The following is a 12,392-nucleotide window of genomic DNA, read 5'->3' on the forward strand; positions in this document are numbered from 1 at the left end:
AATACATCGCTATTTATACAAAAGTAAAATCATTACAATGTTGGTAGTTGTAAAAATCATATCACGAAATTAAATAACATTAACAAAAGATTTGAGAATTCTATCATTCTAAACTATTTGTAACGTAATTCTTGTTGTTCTCTTTCTTGTGTAAGTGAGAAGGAAATCGTGTGATAACTGCGTAGGAGAAAATATTAAATTGCCTTGCGCGGTTGTAGCCACAGTGGTAAGAGCGACTTTCTATCGCCGCTACCAGTAATAACGGTAATGCGCCCGACGCCTAGTCGTAAGAGGTTTAGAAAATGATAAAAAAAAAGAGACCAATATCAAATAGTTGAAAATAATGTTAATTTATTTCCTTAATTTCTTATTGAATAATAAAAGAATATAGAGTGTACAAAAACTGTTATTAAATATATCACATTTATTTTCTTAATATTTAATATATTTATTTTTTTAGTTTCTTTCACACATTGTTTTATCTAAAAAACGTGTCTATTGATTTACAAGGTAATTTCGTTTTTTTTATTGGAGATGTTGACATTCTCTGTCTTTTAATACTACTACTAGCATATGAATTAATCGTTTTTTTATTTAACTCCCTACTCAATTTTTGAGCCTCGTGAAAGTCAAGATGTTCTGAAAATTTTTCAATTGCAACTTTTTCACCGCACTCTGTACACATTTTCATGGGGGCTGTGATATCGAATTTCGTGAAAAATCTGGAAATTGAAGGTTTTGCCTCATTTTTGTTAAACTCTTGTAGATTCTTCTTTACGCTTCTATTTGGTTCCTTAAGAGTAACTTTCTCTTTCGTTTTACGTAATTCTTCTCTCTCTTCCTCCCTAAACTTAAGCGCTATATGGTAATCTGCGTGTTCATCGAACTTATCTAATGGTACAGGTTTTCCACATTCCAAGCAATCAACTGTTTCTATATTGCTTTTATCTATAATTTCAGGTGTTACAATTCTTGATGGAAGATCAGGTATAGGTTTATTAATTTTATCAACTTCCGTTTCAGTTGTTTTCAAAAGCTCTCTCATGTTACTAACACGAGCAATATCAAGTGGATCTTCTTCAAATAGCGCTATACTTTTATTTATTTCTTCATTAATAGTTGATCCTGAATAAACAGTATCGTTGCTATCATTGCCACATTCAACTATATTACAAGTAGGGCTATTTGCTTTATTTAGAGATTTAGATTCATAAGATCCATCATCATAAGGTTCTAAATTACATTTATTTTCTTGATCTTTTTTCAAAAATTCGGCAAAGAATGATTCTTGCTTATCTAATGGAGATTCTAATACTTTTTCATTTTTAGGTACAATAGTTTCTTCCTTAACTAAAATTTGCTTTTTATCATTATTTGTTTGCAAAAATTTTTGTAGTATATAATTTTTATCAACATTGTTTGGTTTTTTTGTTTCGATTTCTTTAGTGGCTTCATTGGATTTTTGTATTGTCTCTTTAGAAGAACCAGCACAGAAATAGTCTTGGATTTTTTTCGTTTTCTTGTTTTCAGTGTTATCTTCAAACTTACCTACACTGATACCAAGAAATGTTATTGGTGCTCTTAATCTTTTATTGCTGTCTGTTTCTGGAAATAAAACTTGTATTAGATAAAATGGAAAAATGGAAAAGCCCCCGGGGAATATGGAATTACGACGGAGCTACTAAAGGCAGCTGGAAAACCTTTACTAGCGCAGCTCCAACGAATATTAAATTCTGTCATATTCTCGGGGAGAACTCCAAAGGCATGGAGCAAGAGTGTTGTCGTAATGTTCTTCAAAAAGGGAGACAAAACCTTTTTGAAGAACTACAGACCTATTTCCCTTTTGAGCCATGTCTATAAGCTGTTTTCTAGGGTCATCACGAATCGTCTCGCGCGTAGACTTGACGAGTTTCAGCCCCCGGAACAGGCCGGATTTCGAAGAGGGTACGGAACCATAGACCACATTTACACAGTGCGGCAGATTAAAAAGAAGACCGAAGAGTATAATCAGCCCCTGTGCTTAGCATTTGTAGACTATGAGAAGGCTTTTGACTCTATTGAGACCTGGTCTGTTCTGGAGTCCTTACAACGGTGCCAAATCGATTGGCGATACATCCAAGTGCTGAAAGGTTTGCATGACGCTGCTGTTATGACCGTCAAAGTACAGAATCAGCAGTCTGACCCTATCCTTTTGCATCGAAGAGTGAGACAAGGGGATGTCATTTCACCGAAATTGTTCACTAATGCATTAGAGGATATGTTCAAGACGCTGCACTGGGAAGGGCGGGGCATAAACATAAACGGCGAGTACCTTTCGCACTTGAGATTTGCAGACGATATCGTCATCGTGGCAGAAACCGTGCAGGACATGCAATATATGCTGAGCAGCCTGGCTGATTCTTCTGTTCGAATTGGTTTTCGGATGAACTTGGAGAAAACCAAGATAGTGTTCAATGAACACGTCAGTCCGGAACCAATAGCTCTTAACGCATTTCCTCTCGAAGTTGTTCAGGAGTATGTGTACCTTGGGCAAACTTTGCAGTGGGGTCGAAACAACTTCGAGGGGGAAGCACGAAGAAGAGTACAGCTGGGCTGGGCAGCGTATAGAAAACTCGGTCAAGTCTTTTCGTCACGAATACCGCAATGCTTGAAGTCAAAAGTCTTCAACGAATGCGTCTTACCGGTTATGACCTACGGAGCCGAGACGTGGACACTGACAGTGCGTTTGGTCCACCATTTTAAGGTCGCCCAGCGAGCTATGGAGGGGGCTATGCTCGGAGTTTCACTGAAGGATCGAATCCCAAATGTTGTGATCCGACAGAGAACGAGAGAGAGAGATTAGTAAGCTGAAGTGGCAGTGGGCTGGACACATATGTCGCAGAACCGACGACCGTTGGAGTAGACGCGTTCTGGAGTGGAGAACATGCCTTGACAAACGACGATATGACGATATGAGTGACGATATACGCAAGGTGGCTGGCAGCGGTTGGAGATTAAGAGCTGAAAATCGAGCCCAGTGGCGTGCCATTGGAGAGACCTATGTCCAGCAGTGGACGCGAAAAGGGTGATGATGATGATGATTAGATAAAATATTTTTAAACAGCCATATTATAAATGGAGCTTTATTATGTATGTAATATAAACCTTTTGGCTTGCAACCTTCAGTACTGTCTACTAGGATCTCAAAAGCCTTATTTGTAAACAATTCCGCACACAATTCATCATCAGGTAAGAAATTGTATGATCTCGAACTACTTGTGTCTCTGCCATCCTGCAGCTGTACTGAAAAGCTCACTACCATTTGCTTTGGTGTTCTGTTAGTTTCTAAAGCATCTTTTTCTAATCTTTCTTCAATTTCGTCGCCTAAATCCCTTAGCCATTTTTTTACGCTTTCTAAATCTAGAAGAGCGGATTTGCCTTTAAAATTCTTGCAACATCCGATGCTTTTTGGATTGAACTTAGCTTGAACTGGTTCAATGTCAATTCCTCGAGCAATGTTGTACAACCATGTGCTGAAACAAAAGACTATGTTTTAAACTCAATTAAAACAATATTATATCATAATTTTGAATACCTGAACAGTAAAATATTAAGAGCCTATCACAAAATTAGGTATTTATGCACGCGGACGACCCGATCGGTTTCTTGAGTTTACGTCACAGCGCTGTCGCTGTGACTAAGCAAAGTTGATAGTTTTTTTATTTAATTTACTGTTTTTTTTTAATTATTGTTCTTTTTGAAAGGAAATTTCAGCGTTTTTCACTGTGTGATATGAGTATGTTCAGTGATTGAGCTTGAGTGAATTCGAGTTCTATTAACATAGTGGCAGAAACCGCGGCTTCCCTCGTGTGATTATTTCAAGTTTTTTTTTTGAAAAATAGTAATCCCCATTTTAAGGAATTTACATATTTTAGGAATTTTAACATAAGACATGCTGGGAATTGTGACAACAGAACGTGGGACTTGTGTGCGGCTCGTTAACCGTAGCGCTATTGGTCCTCATATGGTTTTGTATTACCTCTATACATATATTAAGAGCGTTAGGTAAGTATTTTAAATAAAAATAATTCTTTTGATTGAGCTTGCATATATTTAACTGAATTCAAAAAAAATTAAATAGTCTATTATACATGATCTAGAATAGGCGCCCATACAGTGCATGATCTGTCGTTAGGCGTCCTCCAGAAACGCTCGCGCAGTACTGAATTGGAACGCCCACAGCATCACATTTTGAAGCATTTTAGATGTTGTAAATACGTTTTTTAAATTCTTTTAACTAGTTTTTTTACACAATTTTTAGTAGAATTAATTGTGATAAAAAAAAAATTTCTTAATAATAACTATTTATTCAGGAGAAATTCAAGACTATTTAGGAGCGTTTTTAGTAGTTTAATGCCTTTTAATGTAATTTCTTTTTATAATTAATTAAATGACTGTTTAAAATTTAGTACTGTATTTTTTCCATTCAAGTCGGTCAGCATTGTAGTTAAATCTACAAACTCGAAAAAGTACATTCGCTGAGATGTAGCTTCCCTTTCTTAACTTGATAGGAACTATGAACACTTATATTAACCATTAATATTATTTGCTAAGTCCTAAATGCTCACCCATTTTTTTCATCAAATTTAGCCTGAAGATCTCTTTCTGTGAAAGATTGTAAGTGTGCCATGGTTTGAATTTTTAATATTTCACAGACATTGTCTCCAAATTTTCCTCCTAGGTGTTTAACTTTTTTTACTGGCAAAGTCCTGTGATCAGAATAATATGAAATAAATAAATGATTATTATATTAAATACTATAAATTATAATGAATACATACCTATACAATATGTTAACAGAATGTTTAGGCAATACAGTTTGTTTGTTAGGTTTGTTCATACCACAGACGAGTTTAGCCAATATTTTATTATGAGCTATTCCTGCTGAACATGTATAACCTTTAACAAGATTGAGGATTACAATATATAAAAGATTGCATACAATATAACTGAATTTAGTTCAATTTTTAATATATTTTAAGTCTAATGTATTTAATTTTTTAATGTGATTTAACTGGACATAATTTTCGAGTTAAGAAAGAAAAATAAAATACAACTTTGATTACATTTTTTTTTTTTTTTTTTATAGAATAGGAAGGCGGACGAGCATATGGGCCACCTGATGGTAAGTGGTCACCAACGCTCTTAGACATTAGCATTGTAAGAAATGTCAACCATCGCTTACATATCCAATGCGCCACCAACCTTGGGAACTAAGATTTTATGTCCCTTGTGCCTGTAATTACACTGGCTCACTCACCCTTCAAACCGGAACACAACAATATCAAGTATTGCTGTTTTGCGGTAGAATATCTGATGAGTGGGTGGTACCTACCCAGACGAGCTTGCACAAAGCCCTACCACCAGTAGATACATACATTCATCTCAATTGAAGTTAATATGGAATAAAATTATCTATGAATTGAGAATGTCAACATTCTAATTAATGTTACCTGTTTCTTCAAAAACCGCTGCTCTTATCTCACTAACAATCTGAGCACCAACTATTAATTTTTTTGCATGATCATAATCAAATTCGATAGAGTCAGAACCACAGCTGTGAATATCGGAGATAAAATTATCAAAACTGTCATATCCCAGTGCAAATGTGTTAGGCATCATACTACTTGACAATGTGTGAACATTAATTGTTTGAATTCTTTTCTGTACCTGAAATGATAATTATGATCACACCCATATTATGTTGATATAAGCATAACAAAGAAAAAATCTTGTATAAATGATATGAAGATTTTAATTTAAAAGAATGCATATCACAGATATTATAATTTTTTTTAACTTATTAAATATAGCAGTTGTTTTTAATTGTTTTGCATAATACTGTTAGATACTTATACAAAGTACTTACTGGAATAGTTATATCTAAGTAAGCTTCATCAATCGATGCTCTTTCTAATAAAGTTGTAAATCTTTGAAGTACCTTTGCTACTTCTATTCCTGCATCTCTGTATCTAAAATGAAATTACTTTCAAAATATTAAATAGTTTCACATTCAAATATATTCTACATATATCAAGAATAATGTATATAAATTTTTTAATGGAGAATTCCATTCTCTTAATATATTTCTAGTCTTACTTTGAAATATTGGCTTTTCCTTTCTTGCACGGCACTGATGGGAGCTGGATCTCAGGACACTTCTCCTTGGCATCATCACCTCGCATATGTCGGTTTACTCCCATAGCTCTGGCTACATAGTTGACAGCAATGATTCTAAGTAAATAAACAAAATTATATTAGTTTCTTCAAACATTCTTCAATGATCTATTACTATATAACATTGTAAAGATCAATGTTCTATTCTGCTGTATAAAAAGTAGAGTAATTTAATGAAGAAATTAAGTTTAATGAGTTTCAGTAAGCAAATATTGTGTAATATACTGACATCGATTCAAAATGTAAAGCTTAATCAATAGATTTATTCACCCTCCTCCTTTCCATGGGTTATATTGCACAACAGCTATAGGTTTTCCTTTGAGTTCCGGATTTAATTTCTCCTCCACTTGACAATAAAAACAATCCATGTCTATCAATACAACTATCCTATTTTCCAAATCCATTTCAAACTAACTTTTATCAATCACTCCTTAAATAACGTAATATTTGTTATGGTAAAATTAAAACTAGAATATTTTGAAAAATTCTCATGTTTTTATAAAATGTTTCTTGACATTTAGATCGTTCATCGTTTCATTTCAGGGTTACCAAGTTAAGCTTTTCAAATACCTCATCATAAAATGTATATACATATTATAATCATAAATATTATGATTTATAATGCAATCCCTTTAAAGTACTTAATTCCAATATTTTTGTTCAATATTTGATAGAAACCAACGAAAATAATATAATTACATGTAGGAATGACATATATATTGTCGAAATGTCACGTTATAGCTAAGGTACCGTAAGATTCTTACGGGACATATAATACAACCGACTTCTTTCGGTAAGAAGTCAGTTATATTTATAACGAATGATTATTCCCAATGATGGCCTATAAAATTGTTACATATAATAACTTTTATGTTTATAATAACAGTAAAGATTCATAATTCACTGCTCTAATTTTCATATTCTTTGTTAATGTTTCGTTGTGTCTTGACTTTAACTAAATATCCTTTATTATTAATTTATTACCCGTCCCGGCCCAGCACGGGTAGAATAAGGTAACGTATTACATACGTTTATATTGACAGCCGATAATTTTGATACTTTATCGCAAAAATAAAAAAAGCTGGGCCTGTCCTCTCCTATTAAAGTGTACAATCTTATTTCTCCACACTGAATCATATAAAATTGGTCATACTTGGGAGAGATTTGTTGTATCAGCGAGCACACAATGAATATAAATCATTGTTATACCAAATTAAGCACGAGACAGGCTAGTGAAACTCGGCGGGATTTGAAACAGTAATCTTCAGTTAAGATCCAAGTCATGTTCAAAACACAGGTATATAAGCTCGCTAAATAAATTCTAATTTCAAATTTAGTAAAAGGCAGATATAGATACACATAAAAATTTATTTATAAAAACTTTTGTACAACTTTAAAAGCCGTGGCCGTATGTGTTATTCCATTTAACATATTGGCCGAGGTCGTCCTGTGAGACGCTCGGTCGCACTCGTTGAAGTGCTATTTTGAAGTCTTGGACAGTCACCGGACGAACCTAAAACAAAGTACAAATCTTTTACAAGGGAAACAGAATTGTTATTAGTTACAAGCTAAATCATTGTCTACCAACACTTATTATTATATTATAATGATAATGATCGATTTTGGCCGCGGCGGCCATCCTCAAGAGGCTACCCACTCTTATAAGCCGATAGGATAGTGATTCGGTACGACCAGAAAGGACCAGAGGATTTAAGTGCTTTCCGAGGCACAAGAGTAACCCAGCTCTCCAATTCACGACGTCTTGTTCTATGTGTAATTTAGCCTCTAGAACGACTCGCGTGGTACCTGGTCCCTATGGATGGAGACGATTTGCGACAGCGGCACGGAGCGGATGGGCCCCATGGCGGCCTCCGAGCAGAGCGATTTCATGTCGGCGCCGGAATAGCCGTCCGTGAGGCGCGCCGCGTCCGCTACGTCGCTCGCCGACAGCTCGTGCTGCTCGCTCCGCAGCAAGTTGCTGATTATTTGTTTACGTGCCTGGAATACAAAACAAATATCAAGTTTTTTATATTATCATGGCTTATTAAACAATTAATATATACATAAATTCACACTTATGCCAGTATGATTATTAATACAAGACGGAATGACTATCTGTTGAATATTGGAGCTGACCATTAGACCATATTATATTATTTGAGTTTACTAAGAAATAATCTTTTTATTGTAAAAAGGAAAATTAGAAAGGAAAGGAAGCTAAAATTTTGCATCCCTAGGTAGTTTTTTTTTTTTTTAAAAAACTTGATGCAATATTCTGTTTCCGGTATAGTTCGATAATATTTGAAATACTAACGTCGACATCGGGCAACGGAATGTACAGCCGCTTGACGAGGCGCCGCCGCGCCGCCTCGTCCAGTTCGTGCGGCCGGTTGGTGGCGCCCACGATCAGAATGCGGTCATCTTCACCTGATGGTCATTATACAATTGTAACTTTCTAGTGTGTGTAATGCATGCACAGTCATTTACGAAGACAAGGAAGAGTAAATCTATCTATACTTATATATCTATATATTTTTTATTGGTTTCGATTCCTGCTTAAGGCGCTCTACAGACCAAAAGCGCCGACCCGCCGACACAACCGGGCGGCCTATATGTATGTAATCATACGGGCAATTCATATATTTTAATTAATTTTTAAATAACTTGTTATTGTTAGGTTCACTCCATCTTTGAATGTAAAAGTGGAAACTTCGTTGGCTTATCTGAGACTTATTTTGTTATCAAATGTTTATGTATTATTATTATGCTGTATGTTTCCCAAATAAATAAATAAATAAATATTTAGAATTTGCTATGGTCCATCAGCAGGTTGTTTTAGATTAGTAAAAATATACAATTAAGGAGCAAAATATACCGGTAGCAGCGCCGTCGAACTGCACCAGGAACTCTGTTTTGATCCTCCGACTCGCCTCGTGCTCGCTGTCGCTTCGCTGACTCAGCAGCGAGTCGATCTCATCTATGAATATTACCTAAACATGGAAAGTCGTCAGCTACAAAATAACTTCAATTTATGGTAAGCGATGAATAATGTTAAATGGCGAGTGGCGAGTGGCGAGTGGCGAGTGGTGTGTGGTGGCTGACCGCGGGCTGGTGGCGGCGCGCGACGGCGAACAGCGCGCGCACCATCTTCTCGCCGTCGCCGATCCACTTGGACGTGAGCGACGCGGCTGAGATGCTGAAGAACGTGGCGCGGCACTGCGCCGCCACGCAGCGCCCTGCCACCAGCGACGTCACATGTCATTTGTTTATCATCAATATTTTGTTATTATTATTATTTTCCTGCGCTCAAACACATCGATATTACTATGTTTTAACATAACACTCAAATTTTATTAAACAATGGATGTGCTATTGCTGACATGAAGTTTGAGTACAGAATATATAACACAGTACAATTTTTTTTTTTATAGAATAGGAAGGCGGACGAGCATATGGGCCACCTGATGGTAAGTGGTCACAAACGCCCATAGACATTGGCATTGTAAGAAATGTTAACCATCGCTTACATAACCAATGTGCCACCAACCTTGGGAACTAAGATGTTATGTCCCTTGTGCCTGTAATTATCAATATAAACTCAATATGCGCTTAACGTACGCTATGCTACGTCTAAGCGACCGCGACCGGAACGCCTGAGTAAATTTTTATCTGTGTACAAATTGATAGTCCAAATCTTTCTAGATATCTGTTAGTGCATTATCAGGCGCTCACCGATCAAGGTCTTGCCGGTGCCGGGCGGCCCGAACAGCAGCACCCCGCGCGGCGGGCGGCGCAGACCCGTGAAGATGTCGGGGCGCAGCAGCGGCCACACCACCGCCTCCTGCAGCACGCTCTTGGCCTGTTGCAAGCCCGCGATGTCGTCCCATCCTGATGTTGGAATTTTTTTAAGTTCATTCATACTAAGACCATTAATGTGAAAATGTTGATTAATTTATTCTTCTTTGTATACCAGAGAGTACATAGTATTTTATTAACCAAGAGAGTGATACTCTTTTTAAAAAAGAATGGTTGAGATTGTGAATAAAAACTACCATAAGAAAACTATTTTAAGTTTGCATTTCAGACGAAGTTATAAGAATCTAATTACCGATCGGAGATCCCTTATCAATAATTTCACTTTCTATCAGCTCTATCATTTTCGGGTCAATGTGCTTCAGACTCTCATCTATTATAGCAGGTTCATTGACCTCATGTTTTTCTCTGCAAAAAAGATCACATTATAATTAATGGCCTGAATTATAAACATTATTTAGCATGTGTTAATTAAACAAAATTAACTAAGCACCACTTACACAACAATAATAGGTAAATTGTTGACATCATACTATTAAATAAATTGAATTGAAAAGAAAATCAATCTGTGATGGCTGTTTAATAAAATGTATATAATAATATCCTGGGGCATTCACACACGGTTATCTGATCCCAAACTAAGCAGTTTGTATTCTGGAAACCAGACAACTGATATTTTCTTTTTGTAAATACATACTCATATAGATAATTACACCCACTAAGGACAAACAGACATGTTCATGCACACAAATGTCTGTCCTGGGTGGGAATCGAACCAACCTTCGGTGTGAAAGACAAATATCTAGCAACCACACCAACCAGCCCATCAAAGTGTATAAAAGTGACTCTTAAGAACTGAATGTTATGAATCTGTCAAATCATTAAAAGTACTAAATTTTTTATGATTTCAGCCTAATGTCTTTGATTACATCAACATTGTAAATAGTTAAATAATCAAAAGACATAGTGACAATACACTGAATACATCCAAGTATACTATTTAAGATAATGGAATCAATCTTACTGTGCCCCAAGCATTGGAGAAACAAATTTTGCCTGAGCCTTTCTTGATGCACCCAAAGTGCGTCGAGCGGCTGGATTAGATGCAAGGAGTGTTTCTCTTGCAGTTTTAAATGTTATTTTTGCTACTTGACTTTTATGTGCTTTCTCCTCATCTTCAACTTCATCTGTATTCGCTATTGGCTTATCTAAGTCCATATCAAATTCTTTACTGATATTTGTATCTGGTACATTTTTTAATGGAACCATTGATTTCTTTGATTTTAAACGACCAAACTTAAGTCTTGAGAGCCTGTCATCTCCAGACTTTGATTCTTGACTAGAATTCTCAGAATACGGTCTTAAGTAAGTAGGGTCTGATTTTTCTTTTGTAGGAAAATCAACTTTACATATGCATTTGCTTTGCATGATGTTTTTTGTGTTATTATGTTGCAAGTTTTGATTAATACTCAGGCATTCACACTGTGGTAATGACTTTTCGAATAACAGTAATGGGTCTGGAAGTTCACTGAAAAAATAATTGTATATGACATGCATATGTTATGAATACTATTTAACATTTGTAATTTAAATGAAATATATTTATCAACAATTACCCCAGAGAAGTAGTCCAAGATTGAATCTCGCTGCAAGCAGTATTGCTCAAGAGTTCCCTTGTTGAGGCAATAAGATGATCTCTATTTTTGTTAAATTGCTTTACGTTTGCTTGCCATGCTTCTTGCAATGCGAATGTTGATGAATTATTGGAAAAACTAAAAAAAATATTTCTATTACCAATAGTATTTATATAGGTATTATAGTTGTTTTAGTGCAATTTTGCCCTGGTTATTAATAAGGCACCTAATAATAATATAAAATATGCAAAATTCGAACAACAAACATAAATCTAACGAACCTATTTAGATTTTTTTTATATTGATGCACAATTTCTATATTTAATAAAGAAACTTTAGCACCGTCACGTGAATCAGATTGAGATAGCTGCATTGTTGTTTAATTTTTGGACGGCAATGAGCAAAATAATAATCAGCAGAGAAAAATAACAACTTTTCTTATTTCTATTTAAATTGTATTTAGGCGGCAATACACGAATACTGAGAAGCTGATTTACTTTTTTTGACGTTTGTATTACGTTAAAAATATAGAATATAGATTATACAGCTGTAACTTTAAGTTTATTAGTTCATGTTTGTGACTCAAGCAAAAATTTTATTGATTGGAATAAATAATTCATTTTTTTAATATTAGGTTTTAATACAATTTTATAATTCAATCCTGGTTGGATTCTTTTTATTATATTGAATGCATTCGTTTTGTTCCAAAAATGATGTTGGTTAAATGAT

The 12,392-nt window shown here is 35.2% G+C and overlaps 2 protein-coding genes across 3 annotated transcripts; both read right to left on the reverse strand.

Annotated features, from left to right (window-relative positions):
- Positions 1 to 349: 349 nt before the first annotated feature.
- Positions 350 to 6,720, reverse strand: LOC126769976 (DNA polymerase eta). Of its 2 annotated transcripts, none has more exons than XM_050489051.1 (8): positions 6,487 to 6,720; positions 6,139 to 6,273; positions 5,909 to 6,011; positions 5,493 to 5,709; positions 4,821 to 4,938; positions 4,608 to 4,748; positions 3,145 to 3,512; positions 350 to 1,605 (listed from the first exon to the last, which is right to left on the reverse strand). In XM_050489051.1, the coding sequence occupies exons 1-8, from the start codon at positions 6,618 to 6,620 to the stop codon at positions 479 to 481; spliced, it is 2,343 nt and encodes a 780-aa protein (XP_050345008.1). In that variant the 5' UTR covers positions 6,621 to 6,720; the 3' UTR covers positions 350 to 478. The 2 variants fall into 2 exon arrangements, with proteins under 2 accessions (XP_050345008.1, XP_050345009.1); XM_050489052.1 differs by having other exon boundaries at positions 6,446 to 6,557.
- An 889-nt stretch (positions 6,721 to 7,609) lies between these two features.
- On the reverse strand, positions 7,610 to 12,128 carry LOC126770000 (fidgetin-like protein 1). Its single transcript, XM_050489096.1, has 10 exons — positions 11,945 to 12,128; positions 11,646 to 11,801; positions 11,054 to 11,557; positions 10,325 to 10,437; positions 9,949 to 10,104; positions 9,319 to 9,452; positions 9,092 to 9,206; positions 8,531 to 8,643; positions 8,023 to 8,214; positions 7,610 to 7,729 (listed from the first exon to the last, which is right to left on the reverse strand). The coding sequence occupies exons 1-10, from the start codon at positions 12,034 to 12,036 to the stop codon at positions 7,610 to 7,612; spliced, it is 1,695 nt and encodes a 564-aa protein (XP_050345053.1). The 5' UTR covers positions 12,037 to 12,128.
- Between the last annotated feature and the right edge of the window lie 264 nt (positions 12,129 to 12,392).

Source organism: Nymphalis io, chromosome 8 (genome assembly GCF_905147045.1).
Source record: "Nymphalis io chromosome 8, ilAglIoxx1.1, whole genome shotgun sequence".
Taxonomy (NCBI): domain Eukaryota; kingdom Metazoa; phylum Arthropoda; class Insecta; order Lepidoptera; family Nymphalidae; genus Nymphalis; species Nymphalis io.

Coding starts and splice junctions, on each gene's coding strand:
- LOC126769976 (XM_050489051.1), bottom strand. CDS start 6,620: ATGGATTTGGAAAATAGGATAGTTGTATTGATAGACATGGATTGTTTT. Junction 5,710..5,908: donor ACTTAGATATAACTATTCCA/GTAAGTACTTTG, acceptor TTATCATTTCAG/GTACAGAAAAGAATTCAAAC. Junction 1,606..3,144: donor TGAAGGTTGCAAGCCAAAAG/GTTTATATTACA, acceptor TTTTATTTCCAG/AAACAGACAGCAATAAAAGA.
- LOC126770000 (XM_050489096.1), bottom strand. CDS start 12,036: ATGCAGCTATCTCAATCTGATTCACGTGACGGTGCTAAAGTTTCTTTA. Junction 10,438..11,053: donor TCTCCAATGCTTGGGGCACA/GTAAGATTGATT, acceptor TCTTTTTTGCAG/AGAAAAACATGAGGTCAATG. Junction 8,644..9,091: donor GTTCGACGGCGCTGCTACCG/GTATATTTTGCT, acceptor AATGACCATCAG/GTGAAGATGACCGCATTCTG.